Source organism: Eublepharis macularius, chromosome 6, assembly GCF_028583425.1.
Source record: "Eublepharis macularius isolate TG4126 chromosome 6, MPM_Emac_v1.0, whole genome shotgun sequence".
Lineage (NCBI taxonomy): Eukaryota > Metazoa > Chordata > Lepidosauria > Squamata > Eublepharidae > Eublepharis > Eublepharis macularius.
Genome location: NC_072795.1, coordinates 83,869,582 through 83,894,677, shown reverse-complemented (window position 1 = coordinate 83,894,677; position 25,096 = coordinate 83,869,582). Strand labels below are relative to the sequence as shown.

Here is a 25,096-nt window from a genome sequence, read left to right as displayed (position 1 = left end):
TAAGATATTACAACATTCCCCTATGTTTTAACATCTGTCAATGAGGCCCTGTGCCGTATTCCTTTATGTAGGGGACAAGATTTTCATCTGTCAGGAGCAGGACCTTTTCGGTGGCATCCCTGGAAATATCAAATCTGCTTCTCTAAAAAAACCCACGTGTATTTTGGGGTTCTAGAACCACCACACCTGAACTGCCCAGAAGCTATTTCCAAGCTACACATAAGGCATCACTCTTCTGCAGTATAACAACATGGGCAGGGTGGTGGTGGTGGAATAAAATTAGCAATCAAAGAGGGACTATTCATTGGAACATATATGACTGGTGATCTCCAAGTTCCTCACTAAACTTCAATTACCAGCCCAATGTAATGAGGTTATGTACTTTGTGCCCTTACCATTTTACAGATAGACTTTGCTTCCTCAGAGAATTTATGGGAATAAACCTCTTCGGTCTCCAAGACTCTCCTGTCTACCTCTTCTCGCTTCACCTTCTCTTTCCTTCCACGGAATGGTGACTGTCCTGCAATCATTTCATATATCAGGCAACCTAATCCCCAATAGTCAGGGCTAAGTGTGTATCGCTGGTTGTTCAACACTTCTGGAGCTGGGAGAAAAAGAGGAGGCCTGTTAAAAGTTTGGTCCGTTTCTGTGCTGGCATTAGTGCATCCTAAGCAGAGATACATCCCTTTAAGCCCGCTAGTTCCATGGTACTTGAAGGGTACAGTTCTGCTTAGTATAGCACTGTAAGCTATTTAAATATCTACAGGCAAGGTTCAGAAAGGACAGACAATATTCAGTCTGGTCTTTAGTTTCGTTAAGGACCAGCTTGCATGTCACACTAGCTACTGGGGGCCCAATTTATTTTGTATATATAGTAGAAGGGGCAAGTTCTCTCATCAGTTTTTGCTAATTTTAATTAACTTAATTACCCAATAATTTCATTATCTTAATTTAATTGTAACTCCCAAAAATTTAGACCAGAAAAATCTGGTCTACAAAGAAATTTACTCCCATTCGCAGCATTTGATATTAAATTAGATTGTATAAGTCTCCTTAGCTGTTATAGCTATTGTATATGAGCCCTCCTCCCCGTCACTGATTTATACTGAAACAGCTTATCTGGAAATACCCAAGCCTCTTATTCTTGAGTCATCTCACTAGTTTTAACAAAATGCTCTGAGGTATGTGGTTTGAAAACAAAGGCTGAAAATGAGCAAAAAGTTCAGTATGCAGTGAAAGCATATTTTTACCAACTATGCAAGGTTAATGACACATTAAAACAGTTGTTTTTTAATTAGATAGGTAAAATCACTTCTGATTCTTCTGTAGCAACTCCCGTCCTCCATTAATTTCTATGTACCAACATTTCTAGCACAAATACAGAATTGGGTGGACGTTACTGGGAACTGTGCTTTCAATTTTCCAAAAGTTAATTGTTCACCTCTAATGATTATCAGAGGAAAGTTCAGAAATAAGTGGGGAATTTCCCAAGGAAGGCTCAGAATGGGGTTGAGCAGAATCACTAGCAGGCCAAAACGGCCCTGGAAAGGCCCCCATCCTCCCTCCTCTTGCCTTTTAACTGACAGAAACCAAGGTTTGAAGGCTGACAAATTCTGCATCCTCCCTTGACTACTTCTGCATTCCACCCTTGATACAAGTTCTACTGGTAGAGAACTACTGAAATAGGCCATACCGGCCTCCTAACTTGTTGACAAAATGATGAAGTGTTCTCACAATGGCTGTATGAGCCCAGTCACAAAATGAGTCAACTGTGCTGCAATTGCCATCAATCATACACAGAGTAATCTTATTTTGAGTTTTGCATCAAAATGTCACATACTTCCTCTGGCAGCTTTTTAACCCACTGTTTAATTTTTTCAGTTTTTCCTCTGTGTGTGCGCATATGCATGTGTGCTGACTGTATGTATCTGTGGGTTGAGTTTCATGCATCTGATCAAGAAGGCACGTCCTGGCAAAAGATACAATAAGTCTGTTAATCTGAGATGATGTAAGATTTCCTTTTAGGTTTTGCTGCATTAAGGTGTTATGGCGCTCCACTGAGAACAAAGCAGAGGCTCAGCAGGCCTGATGATGTTGGGCCACTTTTTTAGAAACCCAATGTATGGTTTCAGTAGCCTACCCAAACCCTCTACTTCCCCCTGCTGCCACAGTTCTCTAAACCTTTCTCATCTTGCTCTCTGTTAACAAAATTCTTTGTCAAATATTTCTCACATCTTGAGAAAATGAGGTCTTGGAAGTGGAATAAAACTAGACAAAGTAAACATGTGCAGATTTAACTTGCACCATTTTAGGGCACCAACTTTGAATTTGGAGGAGATGAGAGGAATACTTATAGCTATCTTCATATGTGACTGTGACCAGGGGAAGTGATTCATTGTGTCAAGAAGACTTTCATCCATGTGTGAGTGATCATTTTGTGATGTATGGAAACATTTTGGTTACTTTGCATTATGTACAGACAAATGTTTTAAAATTATCAGCTCTAAATAATACTATCAACAATACCAGAAACATGATCACTTACCCATATAACCTACTGTTCCTACCCGTCCACGGATTGATTCACCCTCAGGGATTTTAACAGCTAGACCCAAATCAGATATTCTGATATGGCCTAAAGCCGGTAGAAAAAGCAAAACGTTCTAGCATAAGCATAAACTTGTAGAAAACACTCCATTTTTTCTATTAAATGCACGTCATTACAATAAATCTAAACATTGAAAGGAGTTCCTCTTTTGAAATAACTCATCTGAAACTAATAGGGTTGCCAGGGACCTGGAATCCCTTGATAGGGGATCCCCAGGTCCCTGTAGTCTCCTGGCAGGGGATTGGGAGCCGGTACTTACCCTGGCTTCTTTTCTCTGCGTGCATGCTCCCAGCTCATGTGAGGATATTACTTCTGTGAGTGACAACATCATGCGGGGTCAAAGGGCACCCCCAGGTCAAAGGAGGCCCTTGTTGCCACCGCCTGCTCTTGCTGCAACTGTGGCTGCTCACTCTCATTGCTGCTGCTGCTGCCGCTTGCTCTCAATGTGACCTGCTCTCATTTGGCGCACAGGGCCACGGCAGTGAGAGGTGGCAGTGGACAAGAGGTGGCGGCGGCGGCGGTAAGAGAAGCGGCAGCAGTGATGGTGAGAGTGGCCTGCTCTTGCCGCTGCCACCTGCTCTCAGGGAGCACATTCCCCCACCCAGCCAGGTAAGTGGGCACAGGGGGAAGGGTTGGATCTGGGGATCCCCCGCCCCGGGTGCGGGAATGGCAACCCAAGATACTAATAATCTCTGACAAACAGGAGAGATGTCTGTTTAGTTTGAAAGAAAACATTAAGCAAAGTTGTGGCTTCCTGTTCTCCCTGTTGGGAGCTCCAGCAGACAATAGGGAGTCTGTGGATTATCTCACAGAACCAGGCACCCTTAACCCACCTCTGCCAACCCCACCACTCAAACCCTCTGTGTTAGTTGCTTGACCCATGCTGATTTGTGTCAACTACTCAGAAAGACCTGACCAAAATATCTAATGCAACTGGCCTTGGATATTTTAATCTCTGAAACAGCACTTACAATAACTAGAATAAAGACCATTCAAGCATATCCCAAGATCAGACCAGTTTCTTGAAGCAGGAAATGTTATTTGAAAGTGTTTATATAGTCAATAAGAAAATGGAATGGGTGGTGTTTTTCACAAGAATGATTCTAAAGAGTAGGATGAATTGCATGGAGGGGCGGTTCAGCACATGAATGAAGGAAGATTTCCAAAATAACAAAAAAGTACAGGAGAAAAGATAACCTTGTAGATAGCTGTAATGAGTTGCGAAGTGTTGTGGGACCAATATAAGATAAAAAGCCGTGTAAAAGGAGCAGCTTTTCCAAGGAGAAAGAAATGGTTATAAAAAAATCCCTCCTACTCCTTGAAGAGCCTCTACTGCCAGCAGAAAGGGGGACAAGGGAACCCAGCATCCAACCCAGCATCATTAATCTAACTAAACCTAAGGTTGTAAATTGTATTTTAAAATGCAACAGTTTAATCTATTAAAATGTTATTGCTTACAAGATTTTATCCTATGTTTTATGAAATGATTCCAGATATTGCTTCCTTTTGCACACTCAATCATTAAGATTACCGTGATAGACTGCACTTTTTAAAAGCTTAGAAGTGCTGTACAAACAGCTGAAGGACTGTGAAGGGTTAATTCTTCACAGAAACAAGAGAGCCTTGATTGGCAGGCTACTCCAAGGAATCTGATTGGGTAGCATGAGCTGAACAGAGAAAGACTTCTGAATTGGATACTGGGGATAGGGAAGTTTGATTCAGCCCTAGCTGAGAGGGTTTGAGTACTGACAGTTTCAAGATTCGACCCTGACTGAAAGCAGTTTAACACAGACAGAAGAACTGGAGGAAAGCTGGCAAGGAAGTTTGGGAAGTAGGCATAGATTCCCATTCGGGCCAAAGAAAGGAGATAGATTTTCTAGTGAAAGCAGAATTTCCCTATCCAGTCAAACAGGGAGTTAGCTCTGAAAAGTGAAGATATCCCTAATCTGGTGTGGTCAGAAACTGCCTTTGGAGACCTTAAAGATCAGTTAAAAACTCAAGACGAGTATTGGTGTTTCAAGAGAAGGGATTTGGGCACTGGAGAGAGGGTACCAACTTTCTTAAAACCAAAAGAGTAAGAGAATATTCAAAGAGAATATACTAGAGAAAAACACTGGAATAAAAGCCTCTCAACATGAAGATTTAAGTAACTGTGAAGAGTTTAAGAAACTCTCATTAGTCTGAAACATAAGAACTAAAGTCTGTGCATGTACTGATTTTACCTTAAAGTTATCTAAATTGAGTTGCCTCAGAACATTTTCAACCCCTGAATTCACCTGACTTTTCCCCTCTATGAGCAGAACCACAAGTGACAAAAGGCACAGATTGGACACTTGTCTGCTTCCCTCAAGTTTTGATGGGAAATGTAGGCAACTTGGCGGAATGTTGGACAAGTGACAGTTGAAAAGTCCATTGGACAGCAGTCAGAGAGCGAAGCTGCGAGACCAGGATGCCTACATTTCCCATCAAAACTTGAGGGAAGCAGACAAGTGTCCAATCTGTGCCTTTTGTCACTTGTGGTTCTGCTCTATGATAAATAAAATATTTTGTTATCTTTGAATTTAAAAACGCTTCTAGTGCCATTTAAATTATTTATGTCAAAAAGGGGGAAGAGGCATCATAATTACATCTGTGCAAATGAGCAAAAGCTATCCCATGCTAGAACATGAGAAGTGAGGGGGAGGTCTACTTTTTTGTCTATTAGAAGCCTCAAAAAATTTTTGCCCCATGCCTTACTTCAGGCCACTCTTCGTCCTGGGGCAAAGAGCGTTCCCACTGGGCATGCAGAAACTGCCGGCTGGCACAGCAGCAGCTGGATTACTGTCACCCTTTCATTCAGCCAGCTCCATTTGCATACTTATATCAATGCAAGAAGGTTTGCACGCCAATCCTTCTGAGCATTTTTAACATTAGCAGCGATAAGTGAATCTTTATTGTTTAATGATTAAAAAGTTTAATATATAACATCCCAAGCTTACACCACTCTTCAAAACCGTCTCAGGACATATACGTTCTCTCACTTGCTTTTTTTCTCAGTTGTGCACAACTTGCCAGGTAGTATCATTTTCTGAATCTCAAGACGAGTGCCAGTGATTTCAGGGCCAAGCTACACATGACGAATGACACTTGAACAGCAAGTGGATTGAGTGGAGGGCAAGTGAACAGGGAGAAATACACTTGCTGTTCAAGTGTCGTTCGTCATGTGTAGCTTGGCCCTCAGTCTCTTACTTAGAGAATGATTTGTCTTTGTGCAAGGCACGTCACACAACTAAATGTAAGCTACTTTAGTATGGAAGAAAGGGCTTTGTCTAAAGACCTCAGACTTACCATAATCATCTAACAGGATATTTTCTGGCTTCAAATCCCTAAGAAAGGGGAAATATTGCAGTTACTTGTGTGAAAACAGCTTTGTTAAAATGTGAACAGTGAGACATCAGAATGCATTTCCCTTCCAGAGATAAAATAGTAGGGAATCCATTCATCCAGAAAAGAATTTTAAAAGACAATACATAGAATGGTTTTGATAGAAGATGAACACTACAGTTTTCAAAATACTGAACTTTGCTGGCACATGGCCAGAACTTCAGTGGGATATGTCAACATCTTCGGAATCATGTAGATGATTATCAGTAAGAGCATAATTCTAATATAATATAAAGTATTCTCCAGGAAGCCAGCATGTGTGACAGGGGTATAGCCTTAGGCTCAGGTGTCAGAAAGTCAGACCTAACTTGCTAGCAATTGCTTCATACATCACTTTTACAAGATTAAATATTCAGTGAAACATTATTAAAAATTGAATCTATAGAAAGGTATAGTAAAGCCCTTAACTGTGCTTAACTTTTCTGTGAGGACCACTGTGGTGTAGTGGTTAGAGTGTGGATACTGGAGATTTTGCCTCAAATCCCTGCCTAGCCTTGGGATTCACTGGGTGACCCTGGGTTTTTCTCAACCTTACTTATTTCACTCAGTTGTGAGGATAAAACTGGGAGGTGGAAGCACGTAAACTGCCTTTAGCTGCTTGGAGGAAGAACAGTCTAAAAATCTGATTGACAGAACCTCAGACCATTCTCAGAGCCTGAAGGTAAAGTCAACAACAGGGCTGGGGATAAACCTCTGGTATCTCAAATCCTAACAGACCTAGTAATTATCTCTTGCACATCAGATATCTGTGCAAAGCCAGAGCAGACTGTACACTGAATGGAATAGGCAAATATTTGAGACTTATTGTTTGTGTTTGTGGTCTTGTATGTTCACATTTTACATTTTTGGGAGAAGTTGGAGGTGAGAGCAACAAAAACTTCAAACACCAGAACCAAAATGTAGTCATCAGCTGCTGAACCTCCCACCCCTTTTACAGATCTTGGCACATTCATTTGCAGTAAAATCAGAAAATTCGCACTCAAAGGCTCTCACTAAATGTGAAATATATGAAGAGTAGCTCGTTCCACAAGGGGACCTTTTTACCTGCTCAGTCATTCTTTCCCCATAACTAGAATTCCACAGGGCACTTAATATAACCTGATATTACAAATAAAAATGCTGCAATACCCATCTCCATAAGCATAAATTTATTAAATATTTATTAAGTAAAAAAGTTCTATTCAGCAAAAGTTCTACTGCTCTTTTATATTTTTAGAGAGAGAGAGCCACAATTTTAATTACATTACTGTTGTTTTATGGAGTAACTTGGACGTTCACAGGAAGGCATGAGAAATTTTTCCTTAAAATTGCTTACTTTTAGAAACCACTTAAAGCCCAGGAAGATAAAAACACAGGGATGCCGACTGTTGCAGCTGCAGACTTTCAGCCAATATCAAACAAACTCTGAAAAAACAGCTCCTGACAATACAGAAGTCTAGTATTCTCTTTGCTTCCTGTCAGTAACAGCCATGATTTCCCTCACTAGATAGAATGGGGGAAGATGGAAGGGGCCTTTTCCCATAGCACGAATTAGGCATAAAATTGCCTGCACATTTTGCCTTTTAACTTCATATTTACAAGTCCTACAGACTTGCTCTTTTAAAGATGAAAACTGGAAATCCAGGGCAGCGAATGGGCTAAATGGTAGCACGATGAAATCCAACCCACAAGGCAATGTGTCAACCCTACACTGACCTTTCCAAATTATGCTTATTCTTATTGGTGTTATAGTGTCAATTAAATTTTTAAAATTGACTACAGAAGCTGTTGCTGTACTGTCTGGGGCAAGAAGTTGCAATGAACCGGAAAGACCAATTAGAACAGTAGCACAAAAACCATCCACACTACACTTGTATTCCCCCCCCCCAAAAAAAACCCCACAAGAAATTGGCTCCTGAAAAACCTAGGACTGTAACAAGTAAAGAATAAGAGAACTGTGGATTGTTACTGATATTGTCAGGAAATACTACTATAGTGGCTAACTGGTACTAGAGTTGCCAGGTCCCGTTACCCTCCTGGCAGGAGGGCATAGGACCTGACACTCACCTTTTTTTCCCTCCTTGTGCGCATGTGCTCCCAGGTCCACTTGATTACATCACTTCTGGGAAGTAGTGTCATCCTATAGGCCTGGAAATGTAAGCGTGTTTCATGCCCAAATTGGCCTGCTGCGAAATGATGGTGTACTCGTGGGGTGGCATGTTGACATCACTCTAGGGAGTAATGTTGTTGCTTCGCCCTGGGAGTGCGCCCAGGAGTCCCACCCCCTTTCCCCCACAACGGCCAGGTGAGTGGGAGGGGGCAGAGGATGGGACAGGGGGAATACCTGGGTACCTGGGATCCTAACAGGTACAGAACCACCACTCTAATCAACAACATTAAACAGCCTTTAAAATTTATGTAACTTGCTCATAATGAATATTTAAAAATAAGATTAATACATTTAAGATTCTAGTCTATGATGGTGACTAGTTTGTGCATTAAAAATATTCCTGATGTAGGCCAAACTTTGTGGCTCACAAAAGCCTACAAAAGAAACAAGAGCTGACTTTCTAAACTCTCCATGCTCTGCTTGGTTCTTTCTTTCTTTCTTTCTTTCTTTCTTTCTTTCTTTCTTTCTTTCTTTCTTTCTTTCTTTCTTTCTTTCTTTCTTTCTTTCTTTCTTTCTTTCTTTCTTTCTTTCTTTCTTTCTTTCTCCTTCCTTCTTGTTGTTGTTGTTGTTGTTGATTTACTTTATAGCCTGCCCTCCCCATAAGCGGGCTCAGGGCAGGTTGCAGCAATAGATAAGAATTACAATAGATAAAACAATAAATCACAATGATCAATTATCACAATGATCACAAACAATTTCCAGAAACCTAGATGGGCCCCCTTTCCTTTTCCCTGCATGTTATATGCAGAAGAAAGGGTGGAGGTGTGAGTTAATAACTCTGACTATAACTCATCATGTGTACAGGGGGCAGATGATCATTAGGCCCCCCTGCTGGTAAGAGGCCGACAGGGAGGCTGATTAGATGGATCCACATATGCCTGGCAAAACATTTCTGTCTTACAGGCCCGCAGAAAAGATACAAGATCTTGGTGGGCCCAAGAGTCTTCTGACAGAGAGTTCCACTAGGTCGGGGCCAGGACAGAAAATGCCCTGGCCCTGGTCAAGGCCACTCGAGCTTCCCTGGGCCCATGGACCACCAGTAGGTGTTTATCCACAGATCTAAGCGCTCTCCAGGGTACATACGGGGAGAGGTGGTCCCTTAGGTATGCTGTTCCCAGTCCATTTAGGGCTTTATACGTCAAAATCAAAACCTTGAACTTGATCCAGAACTCCACAGGGAGCCAGTGTAGCTGCTGCAGAGTCAGAGTCATATGTGCCCTGAATTGGATTCCCATCAGGACATGTGCATCAGCATTCTGTGCCCGCTGCAATTTCTGGGTCAGACCCAAGGGAAGCCCTGCATAAAGACAGTTACAGTAGTCCAATCTGGAGATGACCATTGCATGGATCACTGTCGTTAGGTCATGGGCAGAGAGAGAGGGGGCAAGCTGCCTGGCCTGTTGGAAATGGAAAAATGTAGACTGTACAACGGCCATGACCTGGAACTCCATTGATAAAGAGGAGTCCAGTGTCATGCCAAAGCTCCTGCCCAATGGAACAGGCACAAATGGTGCCCCATCAAAAGCTGGGATCTGGATCCGCACATCTGCCACTCCACAGCCCAAGCTGGGGTTCAGCTTCAGTCTGCTCTGCTTCACTCATCCAGACATGGCCTCCAACACTCTAATTAGGCACTTGGGGGCACAGCCACGCCGGCCGTTCATCAACAGATACAACTGGGTGTCATCTGTATACTTATGGCAACCCAGTCGGAAACTCCGTACCAGCTGGGTGAGGGGGCACATGTAAAGACTGAACAACAAAGGGGAGAGTATCTCCCCCTGCGGGATGCCACACACCAATGGTTGGCATACTGATAACCTCTCCCTCAGTGCCACCCTCTGTCCCCAACCATGGAGAAAAGAGACAAGTCACTGCAAGGCTGTCCCTCAAATCCCCACATCAGCAAGGTGGTAGGTCAACAGTTCATAGTTGACCATGTTGAATGCACGTCATCACACCAGCAGCGCCGACCCACCTCAATCCAGATGCCTATGGAGATCGTCTGTGAGGGCAACCAGCACTGTCTCAGACCTGTGACCCGAGCAGAAGCCGGACTGGAATGGATCCAGGACAGATGCATCTTCTAGGAAACCCTGCAGCTGCTCCATCACTGCCTGCTCAATCACCTTACCCAGAAACAGGAAGTTCAAAACTGGGCGGTAACTGGATGGGTCAGTGGGGTCCAAAGTTGGCTTTTTCAGGAGGGGCTTCACTGTGGCTTCCTTTAATGCCCCAGGAAAGGCCCCAGAGTTCAGTGATAGATTAATAACGGCCTCCAGTGAGGCCCTCAGCTCATCAACGCTGGCCTTAACCAGCCACAAGAGGCAGGGGTCCAAGGGGCATGAGGGGCAAGGATCCAAGGGACATGTAGTGGGCCTCACCACCCACAGGATCCTGTCAACAAGGCACTGGAATATTTTATAAAGGGCACTGGAATATTTTGGTTTTTTGCTTTTGAGCAGCTGTTTTATTTTACATTTTTTCCTTATACAGTTGTGATTTCTGCAGTAGTGAGGTCTCTATGTGGTGACTTTGCCATATCATTTTCACGAAGGGATCATTTGTCAAAAATCACCCAAGTCACCATAGAAGTATTTTCACGGATATGCCATCTTTTCTGATTTTTAAATGCCTAAAAGGGGTGCTGGATGTTTCCAGCATTCCATCATGTTGAAATAGTCACAATCAACATATGGAGATGTTACTATCAGATAAATAAATACCAGTTAACAAGCCTTTAAGTCAACTGAGGGAGAAATTTGTAGAGCAAAAGGACTGCCCATTATAAAAGATCTCTCTTACAGTATTTGAAATTACTCTCAATAATTTTACCTTTTGTAATTCTTGGTATGAAACTTAATGCTTTCCCACTACTAATGAGGAAAAAATATTTGCTCAAAATATATCATGTATGTGGTTTATTATTGTAAGCAAAGACACACGTACCAAGAACATTTGGGTTCCCTCTTCTTTTGTTGGCTTAAGATCTCAATTAACCTCACAAGATAAACTTTGCAAGATAAACCAGTGTTACCAGGCCTACTTTTCAAACAAATAACATTGAGAAAATATGTGAAGGGCAAGAGGGCACAGAAGAAAATGGATGACTTTATTTTAAATACTACTGTATGCTTATTCTCAGTGTTAACACAAAGACATGTAGTGTTGGAATGATGCAATCAAGGTCATTCTCCGCATACTTTTTCATTTTAATTTTAACCATTTCCTTGAATAGTTCTTTTAATTCATTTACTTTCTGTACATAGTTTGTAATTATTTAATATTTTAGGGATTTGAAGATGTCTTGTATGAGGAAAGGATAAACTGAAGAGTTTGGAGCTTTTCAATTTAGAAAAAAAAGATGGTTCATAAATTATGTAAACTGTGGAAAAAGTGGATAGAGAGAACTTATTCTCCCTCTCCATAAATACTAGAACTTGCAGACACCCAATGAAACTGATGGGCAGCAGAATCAATACAGACAAAAGAAAGCATTTATTCAAACAATGCATTATTAATTTATGGAACACTCTGCCACAAGATACATTGAGGCCATTGTCTTGGATGGCCTTAAAGAGGATTAAATTCATGGATGGCAAGTTCTTCAATGGCTATTTAAGCCATGGTGACTAACGAAAAAACCTCCTTTGATTACCTGTTCTTGGACACAGGGGGACACAAAGGGAGGTTCTGACAGCCGTGCCCTCCTAGCAGGCTGTCCAGCTGGCCATTGTGAGAAACTGCTGGACTAGATGGACCACTGATCTCACCCAGCAGGGCTTTTGCATTCTCACATTCTTAGCTATTGCAGAAAGAAGAAAGATGAGAAGATAGTGCGTATTTGTGGAGTTTAAAAACAGTTTCATTGGACAGGGATATAATTATTTGGTCTGCTGTATAAGGGAAAATAGAGATTTTGACACTGAGTCAACGACAAACTTTGGTTGTTTGACTCTGGTTGAATTGCTAAATAGTGCTGTCCTCTAGAAAAATTCCCACTAGCAAAATTCAACTTATTTGTGTGGATCTAAATGCAGGCCCCTGAAGAAAGGAGGAGGGTGGCTGGATGGATAAATGGACTCTGCACTGATTGGATGGTAGCTGTATCCTCAGGGGTGGAGTGAACTGCAAGTTTTAGGCAGTGTTCTGAGATAAAGTGTTCATTCTGCCAAGTTCAGTGAATCTGTGAGGCATTCCAAGAATTCCCAGCCAAATCAGACAAACTGTTTGGGGCCTGAGAGTCTGTGTCTCTGTGTTTTTGAAAGTAAGTTAACCAGCCAGGAGATTCTGGTTAAGTCAGTTTTGGGTGTCTCAGAGAAAAGATTCTGTCTGTCAGACAACCTGTGTGCATCATTCTGTGTTTATCTGAGTGAGAGATTAATCTATCTAGTTCAAGGAAGATGTGTGTAAATCTATGTCTGTGTGGATATGAAGAGAGTTTATTCTTTTAGTGAAGAGACCTGTGTGGAAAATTATTCTGTGTAACTGAGTCTGTGAAAATACCTTTAAGAAGAGGTAATTATTACCAAGCTTAAAAACTATTCTGAAAACAATACACTTATCAAAACTCTGCAAACATCATGCCTGTGCTTATAAATAAATTCGACTTTGTTAAGGATAAAAAACATCCTTTTTTACCTCACAACTATCCACATGTGCTGCTGATAGTTTTGTTAAATTACCATCTATATCAAGCCTATCTATCTTACCAGTTAAACTGAGGTATGAGGTGAAAGCCTTTGGTGACATCGAAAACCTTTTGAGGGAGTCAGGGAGGCAACGATACAAACATCATACACAAATATAAAAGGGAAGGTGTTCTCTAAGTAAAAAGCTGGGTAAAGCAGAGAACGCCTGAAGCTCTGCATGAGTGGAATTTAAAAGGGTCTTGGTTTAACCGTGACCAGATCCTTCCTGAGGTGTAAGTTTAAAGTAAAGTAAGGAGGAGATGGATTAAAGGTCCAAAGACTAAAAGTTAAAAAGGGGTTTTTAAAAAGCAAACCCTTACATGCTGATTTTAACTTTTAAAAATTTCATAACTTGGGACTTGCATACATTAAGGACCATGCAACTGCTGCACTCATCAGAGTGAAGTTTTTTGGGTTTTTAAATCAGTTCCATCCATAATGATGCAGAAACTGCTTGTAGGCCAGTTGAAAGCTTTTGGGGCTGCTCCACTGCTGTGGAACAATCTGGCTGAGTATGAAGAAGGCCTACTCTCTTTGCTGCCTCCCCTCCCCCTTTGAGGACATTTAAGGATTTGACAAGGATTTTTGCTAGGTAAGTAACTTCAGTATTATAAGGAATTGTTGGTATTTCTTTTAGATGTAATTAATTTCATTATGGTTTTAATTTTTTTTGGAAGCTGCCTTGAGTTATTGTTATATATAAATACATGTTTTTGCTTTAAATTTTTTAAGACAGATGTTTTCAAGGTAACACTTAAAAATGAATCCTAGGAGAAAACCCTAGGAGAAAACAGGTCATAGAAAGATAACAGTCTCTCGTGTTTTTCAGTTGCTTTAATCTCCGATATATTTTCATCATGCAAAGGAATCATTGGCTGAAATGAGTGGCAGGACATGTATTGTACCTGTCTTCACAGATGGCCTCCATCTCTGCTGCAATCTTTATGCCACTGTTATAATACACTTCCTGTTACTTCTACATTTCTCAAAAGCATGTCCATGTAGATGTCAGGTAACATGATAGCAACTGTAATTAAGGAGCCAGCCATAAGAAATCAAATGATGAAGCTTTAAATTGCGAAGACTGGTTGCATTTATTACCTGCCTTTCCTCCAAGGCAACATACATGATTTTCCCAAGCAGTCTCCCATTTAGGCCCAGATCAGACTCTGATCTACTTAGCTTCAGCAATGTTGCTGCATCATGTTCATCATATTATGTGAGCCATAAAAGAACCATATGGAAGTGGTTTCTTTGGATTTGAATAACTGCCCTTTCATTTCCTTAGTGGAGCTGTCCAGACTTCTTCATATAAATGAAAGCAGAGCCTCTGTTGTGCTTCTAATTTGAATTCTCGCATAAATTGCTTACCTTGGAAATGAGTAATAGGGAAGGAATCAAAGTATACCAGTGCCATCTCCAAATCCTCACATTTTTTTAAAAATTAGAGGCTATTCCTTCTCCAATAAAAAGAAATCACATGCGCATACATTCATCACAAGAGTGTAACTGGGCACAATCTACCAAATATAAACATTCCATGCAATCTCTACTGTACTTATTATGAAACTTGAATGGGAGCAGTAGATCTGCCTTTTCAGAGTTTTCATGAAATGATATAGAAAGTAGGGACTACAGTGGAATTCTCATTTTTCCACATGTGAATCTTATAATCCCTTCCAAGCTCTTCTGATGCTCAAGTCTTATAAAGGAGAACATGATGAGATCAGACATCAGGAGATGTAAAATCTAAATAATTTGTCATGACAAATGTAACACTAGAAATAGCACACCATAGATGGGCTGTAACTATGATCTACACTGCAGTCTATTTTAAAAACACATTATCTTCTTATAACTCATTTTCCCCAGATGGCGTCTCATCAATCTTCTTTGGGATCTATTAAATATAGGATACCAGTAATACTGATCTCAGAAGACAGGGTCATGAAGATAAACAGTGTATTGGAAATTCTATTTCCTGGCACCTACAGGACAGGACACTCATGAAAACTGGTTCCACCTCACAACATCCCATAGATCCCATATCCCATGTGAAGCTAATCAACAAGTGATGAGAAATCACAGAAACAACCATCTGAGACTGCTCCCCTTCAGACTATGATAAAGAATTACATATGTTGCATATCCTTCTGGAGCAAATAATTCCCTGAAAAAAAATAAATGCAGCAATCAAGAAGAGTTTCTGCCTAGCCATCTCTCTGACTTGCCACTTCATTCAGAGAAGCTTGGATTAAAAAAAAAATATTGCCATTAGATATTTATTGCTGAAGCAGTTCTAGCTTAAACAAGCAGCGTTCTGCATTCCAAGCATGTGCACTATAAACTCTGCCTTACATTGACTCAGACCAATAAGCCAGAATAATTTATTTTGACTAGCAGCAGGTCCCCAGGTTCTTAGGAAGAGGTCCTTCTCAGCTCTCTTACCTGAAAAAAAATTATCTAGAGATTCTTAGAACTGAACATGGGATTCTAATGTATACCTACCTATACAAAGGAGGTAAAATTTCTGAGATATATTTGCCAACAGGACCCTAAATGTTTGGCTAGATGCTATTCACAGATTAATTTCTGTAAACTATACAGATGTGTATAATTAATGTGTAGGCATTTCTGTGATCCTGTTAAAAAGCCAGCTCTTGAGCACAAAAGTGGATGTGGCTATATATGGCACTGATATTTACCTCAGCTCTATTTAGCCTACAATTCCTTCCCCCCTAAAACAACAGGGAGACACATAATAAGCTTCAGTAGGCACTGGAGAATATTTACCTGTACACAGTGTTCTCTCTATGCAAGTCTTCTAAGCCACAAAGAATCTCTGCTGCATAAAACAAGGCTCTTTCTTCCTCAAAGCCTGGGTTTCCCATGTTATATATGTGGAACTTCAAGTCACCCCCATTCATTATGGTCAGAACCAAACACAGCGCATCCTTTGTTTCATAAGCATAGGCTAAGTTGACCTAGAAAGGCAGGTGTGATAGTTCAAACAGAAGAAAATTCCTGATGCATATGTATTGTTTACTGCTAACATTTTTCATTAAGATTAGGAATGCCACAAGATAGCATGCCATTAAGGAGCAAAAAACTGAAGATGTAAATGTCCTTGGAATTCCATGACTGAATTTTAAACCTGTTGAAGTGGACCTCAGTAGAAAATAATTCACTTGGGAACCCATCCAACTCTATCAAAGCCTGTAAGTTGCCAGTGAACATTGCCTTGAGATATCCATGGTGGTTGTAGTTATATGAAAACAAACTCAGCACAACCAATCATGGCATGTCTCCTTGAATCAACTGTGAAACACTGTACATATTCTGTGACCAATACCATCAACTACTATGTGTGCTATCAAGGACTAGGCTAGACAATATGTAGTCCTGTGGGGGAGTGAAAGAATGAAAACACACTATAGCTATCCTCTGACATTGGCCAAATCCTACAAGCTTAGGATCAGTACGTGCAGTTAGGTAATATTCAGGAGCCAGTTGGCTGAATGGAGGCTAAGATGGGATTTGATCCCATTTGCATGTTATATAGATGGTTCATAGTGTCTAAAGTGGAGTACGTGTGCTCAGTGGGTGGGAAAGCAAGGGACGACCTTGCTCTCCACTTCTGCCTGTCATGCACAGAGCTGTGACTCATCCAAGTTGAATTCTACTGAAAGTCAGTGCCTACTGAATATACAGCAATACTTACTACAAATTGACTATTGACTTTTTCTAGGATCTGCTTTTCATTTAGGGCCATAGATTCACCTTTCCTCTTCTTTATTCTTTTCTTCTCTAATCTTTTGCAAGCATACATTTTCCCAGTTGCTCGTACTTGGCAAGCACATACCTGAAGGGGAAAAAAATTACAAAAGAATGGATGGGGGGAGTACAGTAGGAATAGTAATTTACCATCTTATCAATAAAACTATCACATATTTTCAACACATTTAACAGCTGTTTTTACTGATGGAACAAAAGAGCCTTATATGGATATTCTAAATCATATGTGTGTGGGAATTAACACATGGAAGGTTGGGGCTACCCAGAATCTGAGCACACACAAGATGAATGTGCATAGACTCCATATGGTCACACATACGGTATGCACATACAACTAATCAAACACATGGGGAGGTAGGCAAAAGCACAATCCCCCCATACACATTTATTATAACCCATGTTCAAAACGTTTGAATAGAGCTAAGGTCTTGGGTATGAAGAAAGATGATGAGAGTACTGAGTTGTAATAACCACACTGTTAGCATTCTGAGTTGAATTACAACAGTCCAGAATAAACCCAACATGGGTTTATTTTATTTTTATTTAAATATTTTGTCCCACTTCTCTCTTGCAAAGCAGAACTCACAGTGGCTTACAAAAAACTGAACAACCATCTAAAATCATAAAAGAGAAGCAGCAGCCAGAAGGTGGGGCTGAGTGGCTGGAGGATGGAATATTCTCCCCTGATAATCAACAAAGCAAGAGAGTTTTGGGGGGTGAACTGGGAGAACCGGGCTGCATTCTGCACTAATTTCTGAGTGCTTAAGAAAACACATAAAATATACTTTGATGTGATATCTCAAGTGAGGCCTCCCAAGCGTTGTGCTTTACTTGTATTTTATACTAACATTTAATTAAAATGTACTGACATTAACAACAAGAACAACAAAGAAAACAACAGTAAAGTATAAGGTTTATTATATAAAGTATAAGTTATCATGTCAAACTCAGTCACTCTTAATTTGACTGCATCTTAGAATGTTATTTTTCTGAGGTGCAAACAGCTTTTAACAGAAGTTTTCAGAATTACTCACCTCCCCAAAACCACCTTTTCCTAATACCCTGTACTGCCTAAATGTATTTTTCGTTACTGGTTGCCTGAAAAAAGAAAAGAGGTGGGAAAGGGGGAGAGAGAATAGTTTAAAGGAAATTTGAAAATGTTTCTTCAAAAGGTAACTTTTCATCATCCTTTTATTTCAGGTTACTATATGTAACAACACCATTACTAGCATTTTCAAACTCTCCATGTTTTGAAGATTTTTCAGACTATACTATTTTCAGTCCTAAGGAGTTATTAGCTATGAGTGATTTTGCTTTCTTCTCCTTTTGGAGAACTCAAACATAGTTCTGTTGGCATTTATTGCAGCGATATAGCAGAATGTGATTTGATATTTGAAGCAGCATATCCTCCCCCTTCAAAATGCAGGAAGAAATATGAACCTGGGTGTTGAATAATGAAATGTTAGCTTGGCAAACACATCCTCCCCAAACTGCCAAAGTAATATCAATGCATGACTTAGGGGGCAATATGTAGATGGGAATTGGCAGACAGGAGGAAGGAGCACAAAACCCTTCCTGTGGCATTTATTTCTTCCCTGGAAATCCTCTCTCTGTTGGTCTGATTTCCCCACCTGAGTCCTTTTAAGTCTTGGGGGGAGGGGGGAACAGCTGCAAAATACTTTACAAGATGCTTCCTAGCCATAACTGACAGTAAAGAGAAGAATTAAGCATCAGCTCCCACTGTTCTTCCATTGCAAATATCCACCTAGTTTCCCACACTGGATTTGTAAGCAAAACATGTTGGGAACCCTGTTACTGTCTTATGTCATGTAGCTGTTGCACCCTTTATTCTGCCACATTCTGTGGCATGCTAGAAGTGACAAAGAGGATAAAACAGGGTTGCACTTACCTGTAACTGTTGTTCATCTAGGTCTTTGTGCAGGCACACATTGGGACTGCTCTTGTGCAGTCCAGCTGCTTGCAACAAGATTTTTCTAGCTTTTAGGCTACTGAGGGGTCACCCCCTCCCCCTGGACCACTCTGGAGCATTTTTTCCCACTCAAAGGTCATGTGGTTAGAGAGGTCACCCCCTTTTCCTTTAGTTGTCCTGTGCCGCCACAAATCCTTCAACAACATATTGCAGCGAGCCCACAGCAAGGCAGGAGGGAGGGAATGTGTGCCTGCATGAAGACCTAGATAAACAACAGTTACAGGTAAGTGCAACCCTGTTTTCATCTACGGTCCTCAATGCAGTCCCACATTGGGAGAATAGCAAGCTACTCACCAAGGAGGTAGGGTGATACTCTCAGATGAAGAGAGATTGTAAGACTGCATGACCTACTGCTCTCTCTCTTCCAGAGTTAACACCCACTGTGTAGTGCTTAATGAATGTTACCCACTGAAGACCATGTAGCCGCCTTGCAGATGTCCACCAGCAGCACCCCTTGAAGGAATGCAGTGGAAGCAGCTTGTGCTCTTGCTGAATGGGCACATAAGAGTAAACAGGCAGGGAACTTGAGCAGACTTGTAACACATTTTAATAGCAAGTACTACCTATCTAGATATTGTCTGAGATGATGCAGCTTTGCCTTTATCAGGGTCAGAATGGCAAACAAAAAATGCAGAGTCCTTCTGAAAGGATTGAGTTCTGTCCATATAAAACAAAAGAGCTCTCCTCACATCCAACATGTGTAACATACATTCTTGAGAAGTTGTCAGGTTGGGAAAAAACACTGGGAGGGTTATGCTCTGAGACACATGAAATCTGGACACAACCTTGCTTAAAAACTGCCAACTAGTACACTTTGTCAAGATACACCTGTAGGAAGGGGAGATCCACCCTTAATGCTTGGAGTTCACAAACTCTCCTGGCCAATGTAACAGCTACTAAGAGGGCCACCTTAGAGGAAACAAGAGGTAAATGGCATGTTGCCAATTACTCTTAATGGTTTTAACATCAGTCTGGCTAAGACCAGGGAGAGAGATAATTGTGATACCAGAGGAGGCATTGGTGGGTACAAATTATATAGTCCTTTCAAAAACAACTTTGACAGGTAGTGTGAAAATATCATTTCCCTATCTATATCAGTATGGAAAGCGGAAATGGCAGTTAAGTGGATCTTCAGAGATGAAGAAGCCAAACCTGAGGTTTGCAGGGATATTTAAGTCAAAGACATTAGACAAAGAACAGGTGTCAGGCAATTCCTTTAGCATCAGCCCAAAGCGCAAACCTGTTCCACTTAAGAGTATAAGATCTTCTACTAGAGGGTCTGTGAGCATTTAGTAAGACATTTGCCACTTCCTCAGAACATTGCAATCTTAATGTTTGAGGAACCATGCTGTCACGTGTAGCGTGCCTAGGTTGTAATGCAACATCTGCCTAAAATGAAATAAGTCTGGTGCCAATGGTTAAGTAAATATAATTCCCCTTGCCCAGGCATTTGAGAGTGTGGAACCAGAGTTGCCGTGGCCAGAATGGAGCTATGAGGATGCACCTGATTTGGTCTGTTTCGGATTTTGCATACTACTCAGTGTATCACTGGGATGGATGGGAAGGCGTAGAACCACCTTCCTGCCCACTGGATCTGAAAGACATCTCCTAGGGAATCCCTGTCACTTCCCCGCCTTAAGTAGAAGCGGCTTTTGTATTGTCCTGCATGGCAAAAAGGTCAACTTCTGGGAAACCCCATTGCTGAAAAAATTGATGGACTTACTTGTCGAGTGTTTTTGTTAACATGGATGTAATGCCAATAAAGGTTGCTGAATTGAATTGATGGACTTACTTGTCTGCAATGACCCACTTGTGGTGAGAACTGCCAAACCCGCTGAACCGGTCCGCCCTGGAATTGTGGGACCCCGCAATATGCAGGTACCACGAGCTATTGCCTATTCCCACAGGCAGATAGCCTCTGCACAGAGCATCTTGGAAGCTGTGTCACCTTGCTTGTTTATATATAATACAGCTGTTGTATTGTATGTCAACAAAACCGCAACAAACAAGGAAGGATTCCAATAACACAGAATGGTACCAGATAGTGGAAAACCACAGGAATCCACAAAACATCAGTAATACAAATACCACAAATTTATGTATTGGTTATGCAATTTAAATCCATATCACCATATGCTATATCAGAACCCATTTAACATCATCGTATAAGCTACAAAGGAACTAATGTACACTGATTTCTTAAGTCCAGTCCCCAACATTCCAAATACAAAGAGTCCATATAGGGTCCAATAGCCAGCTCGTTATTTTTAACTTGCAGCATATGTCTTTAACTTTCACTAATCCGCCCAGTCATTGGCTCAGTAACTTTGTCCTTCCACGACTGTCCTGTCCTCAAATGACTTTCGAAAAATTGCACTCCCAGCATCAATGACAGTTATTGTGCAGTTGGCTCAAAGTAAATTGCGGGTGATATTCCACCGTGGTAACAAGCCCAACGAGATTCGCCCAAAGTTGGCAACGAGCCTGCTAGCATTTAGAATTGCTCGTTTCGTCCTTCTTCTTCACAGCCATTAATTCAAAATACCGCCAAGTCAAACCAATGTCATGTTACTTCTCTTCTCAGGAACCCTTTCCCAACAGGTAGTTTCCTCAATCATGGGTGTAAAGCAGTATACTGGAACACCACACCATGAAAACCAAACCGGAGGAACCTACCGTGGTCCTGGTGTACAGAAAAATTAAAGTAAGTGTCTTATAAATCAAGGACCGTCATCCAGGCATCCTGGGAGACCATATATATGACCCAAAAGAGCATGACCATCCTGAATTTTGTGATTCTCAGGTAGTCATTAAGGGCACTGAAATCTAAAATGGGCCTTTTTCTCTTCATCCTTTTTGCCTACCAGGAAGAAGTGAGAGAAAAACCCAAAAAGGTTGTCTGACACTTCTGGAAGGGTCCCTTTAGCTAACAAAGATTGAATTTTATTTATTTATTTATTTAATTACATTTTTAGACCGCCCTCCCCGTCAGACGGGCTCAGGGCGGTTTGACAACAAATTAAAAACAGTAAAAACACTATAAAAACATTAAAACATCGTATAAAAACCCATTATAATTGGCGGGTGTAGAATATTAAATATTAAAATGCAGCATTGTCCTGCATGGGTGGTGGAGGGTCTTCAGTGGTATGGCCAGCGAGAGGACAGCCTAGCCCCCACCAAATGCCCGGTGGAACATCTCCGTCTTGCAGGCCCGGCGGAAAGATAACAAATCCTGCCGGGCCTTAGTTTCCTCAGACAGAGAGTTCCACCAGGTCGGAGCCAGAACTGAGAAGGCCCTGGCTCTGGTAGAGGCCAGGCGGACCTCCCTGGGGCCAGGGACCATCAGCAAGTTCTTAGTGGCTGATCGAAGTGACCTCCGGGGAACATATGGGGAGAGGCGGTCCCGAAGGTATGCTGGGCCCAGTCCGCATAGGGCTTTATAGGTAAACACCAAAACCTTGAACTGGACCCAGTACTCAACCGGTAACCAGTGCAGCTGACGGAGGATTTCCTCTTGCAACTGCAGGAGTACATTATTTGGAGCTTGAGAGGGTAAATAAGTAGAAGGCAGAGTGTGAAATTCTTAACCTATAACCAACTTTAATTACTGAAATAACCCAAGTATCTGAAGAAATAGTTTTCCATGCTTGAACAAACTGTGACAATCTGTCATTAAATAATGCAGAGGCAGTCACTGTATGGGAGTCTAGTCAAAACTCGCCCTTTTGACCTTGGGGAGTCTTTAGAGGACTGACACTGATGGGTTGGCTTAGCTATTCTGACGACTTTCTTTTTGACTGGGACTGGTCAGAGTAAGGAGCCCGGTATGGATACTGTGGCTGATTTGGGTGGTTTCTGTAGGATCTGTAATCTCGTCTGGGTTGGTAATCACACCTTGTAGGTTGGCTGTACGTCAAGACACATGAAGACTGTAGTAGAATGCTGTAAGATCTGGCAGTCTACCTATCCTTCTTTTTCGAAAAATATTCATCTGTCTTTTCTAAGAACAATGAGGTGCCCTCATTGTATCTTGTTTCGAGTCTCCAGTGGGAGGGCAGTGGAATGAAGCCATGCGTGTTAGCCATCTTAATATTAAGGGCAGAGATGGAATACATTTTTCTCCCCATGCCATCCAACTTTCCCCCCTCTCTATTTGTAGGAGTGGAGAGATAGCCTTGTCGATGTCTGGCCTATAATTCCTCCACAATAAGATACAAAGCAGGAAGGTGGGTGAACAGATAAGGGCATTGGTCTTGCTTCACTTTGTAAAGTTCTTCCACCTTCTTGCTGGTCGTTGGGAAAGATGCAAGCTTTCGCCACAGATTCTCTATAACCTCCCAAAATCCCTCATTCATAGGAAAAGCCACTATATTGGGATATCAGAATATATATGCTGTAGGATACTGTCCATTGGTTTCTGTTCTGAAGCAGAGGCATCTATGTTGAGTGACTTTACCATGCGGAGCATCTGCTCAGCATATAGTTCTCCAAATATTGATTCTCCAAATAAATATTTGAAGAATTCTGCTCAGAATCACCTACAGCTTCTTCAGGTAAAGGGTCTGAACTGAAGTGAAGCTTAGACTGTGTTTGGACCTGAGCAGCTCTACGTCCGATTCCGATCTGTGCCCAGAAGCACTAGGATGGAGAAGAGTGATCTAACTTGGATCCAGGGACTGGCGTATCTTCTTTGGATACAATTGAGTCAGTACTGAATGCAAGTAAGTCGAATAAAACTCACTCCAGTCATAATTGTAGATGGGTGGTGGGTAGTGGTGGTACCACGGTACTTCATGGTATGGGAGCTGTGACTGCCCGGAACAGCATGAATGAGACTCCCAGGGTCAGACAGGCTCCACATGTACTTCCTCCCTTATAATAACATTCCATTTACATACTGCCCTTCAGGACAACTTAATGCCACACTTATCCAGCGGTTTACAAAGTGTGTTATTATTGTCCTCACAATGATCACCCTTTAAGGTGGGTGGGCTGATAGAGCTCTGAGAGAGCTGTCACTGACCCAATGTCAACCAGCTGGCTTCAAGCAGAGGACTGGGGAATCAAACTCGGTTCTCCAGATTAGAGTCCTGCCACTCTTAACCACCACACCAGACTAACTCTCCTTGATTCTGGGGAAGCAGAACTCGATCTCCTGTTGACAGTAGGAAGCAATGGCATCTCCACTGTTGGATCCAATGGTTGAGTCAGATTCGAATGACCAGTTTGCCAACAAGACTTATGTCGAGGCTTGTCCACATGTTTTGAGATCCCTGTGCTTGCGTCATACTCTCCCTGGAAGCACTCGGTGCCGGAGATCTGGGTGCTCTCCCTGGGAGCACTCAGTGCTGCTCTGAGACCTGGAAGGAGAGTCTTCTGGGCTTATGAAGTCAGCAACCATCTGAGCTGAAACCAAGGTGTCTCGGGACCGAGAATGCAGTTCATGTTGGCTTTGATGAGAAGCCATCAGACCAAACAGTATTATGAGAGACATCAAAACCTAGGCTGGTATAGCATACTAGCCTGCTCACTCACCCACTGTGAGGTAGATTTTCCCTCCAAAACCGATGAGGTTGTTTGCTGGGGCTGGGAAGCCTATGGTAGCATGTAATTTAGAATTATGATAGCGTGTAATTATGGTAGCGTGTAACTTAGCACTATGGTAGCATGTAACTTAGAATTCCTTTTGTCCCACACTTAAAAATGTATATATATCTGGCTTATATCCCAGCCCATAATTAAGTAGGGGAAAAGCAGAAGCCCACAGTTTCTTTAAAATGAAATGACACTAGAGGCTAAGTAAAGTTCAAAAATAGCAGGTTTATTCAACAGGTAGTGTTGGTATGTAGACAGGCAGGGAAAGGAAAGCTGAGGTAAATTTTGTTTGCTGAACAGAATACTTCACAAGCATTAGGCATAATAGTCTTCTTAAAATTTAGTTTCAGTAGGTACAGATCTTAGAAGTGAGAGATTGGTAGTTTCAGGCTTAAGTTACTTAAATGAGGTTCCTTCATAGATTTCACTTTACAGCTTAGGTGTTTTGACTTCAACCCAGCACTTTTTTTCCTTTTACTCCAGACTCAGGGTACTCCACAGAGCCAAAATTCCATTTTCAAAAATTGGACAGGACTTATTCTTCTCCTATAGACATAACTCTGTTCTCTTGGCTGAAGCGGGTATGTGTGTATGTCTCCTTTCTACCCACTTCCTTTGTCAACCATAAGCTCCCAGTTCTATCTTGTCTGAGTAAAATTACTGCTTGCTTTCCCACTTTAGTTCACCAACTAAAAGCTTTTCATAAACCTTAAGCTGTCCCAGTTAGGGAAGCTTTCCCTCCTCCCCCCCCCCCCACCGCCCCTGCCCTCACATAAAGGATTCTCAGTCTGACCCTCTCTGGTCAGATTCCAAGCTTTGACTCTCCCCTGACAATCCTGTCA

The 25,096-nt window shown here is 41.6% G+C and overlaps 1 protein-coding gene across 1 annotated transcript in view; it reads right to left on the bottom strand.

Moving 5' to 3' along the window:
* Nucleotides 1-25,096, bottom strand: part of GRK5 (G protein-coupled receptor kinase 5) — a 252,430-nt gene that overhangs the window by 19,605 nt on the left and 207,729 nt on the right. The window contains exons 7-12 of the mRNA XM_054983923.1: nt 17,701-17,764; nt 16,593-16,733; nt 15,665-15,855; nt 5,936-5,973; nt 2,546-2,635; nt 396-604 (exon numbers count right to left, since the gene is read on the bottom strand). Coding sequence (XP_054839898.1) covers nt 396-604; nt 2,546-2,635; nt 5,936-5,973; nt 15,665-15,855; nt 16,593-16,733; nt 17,701-17,764 — 733 coding nt within the window. The remainder of the gene's footprint in view (nt 1-395; nt 605-2,545; nt 2,636-5,935; nt 5,974-15,664; nt 15,856-16,592; nt 16,734-17,700; nt 17,765-25,096) is intronic.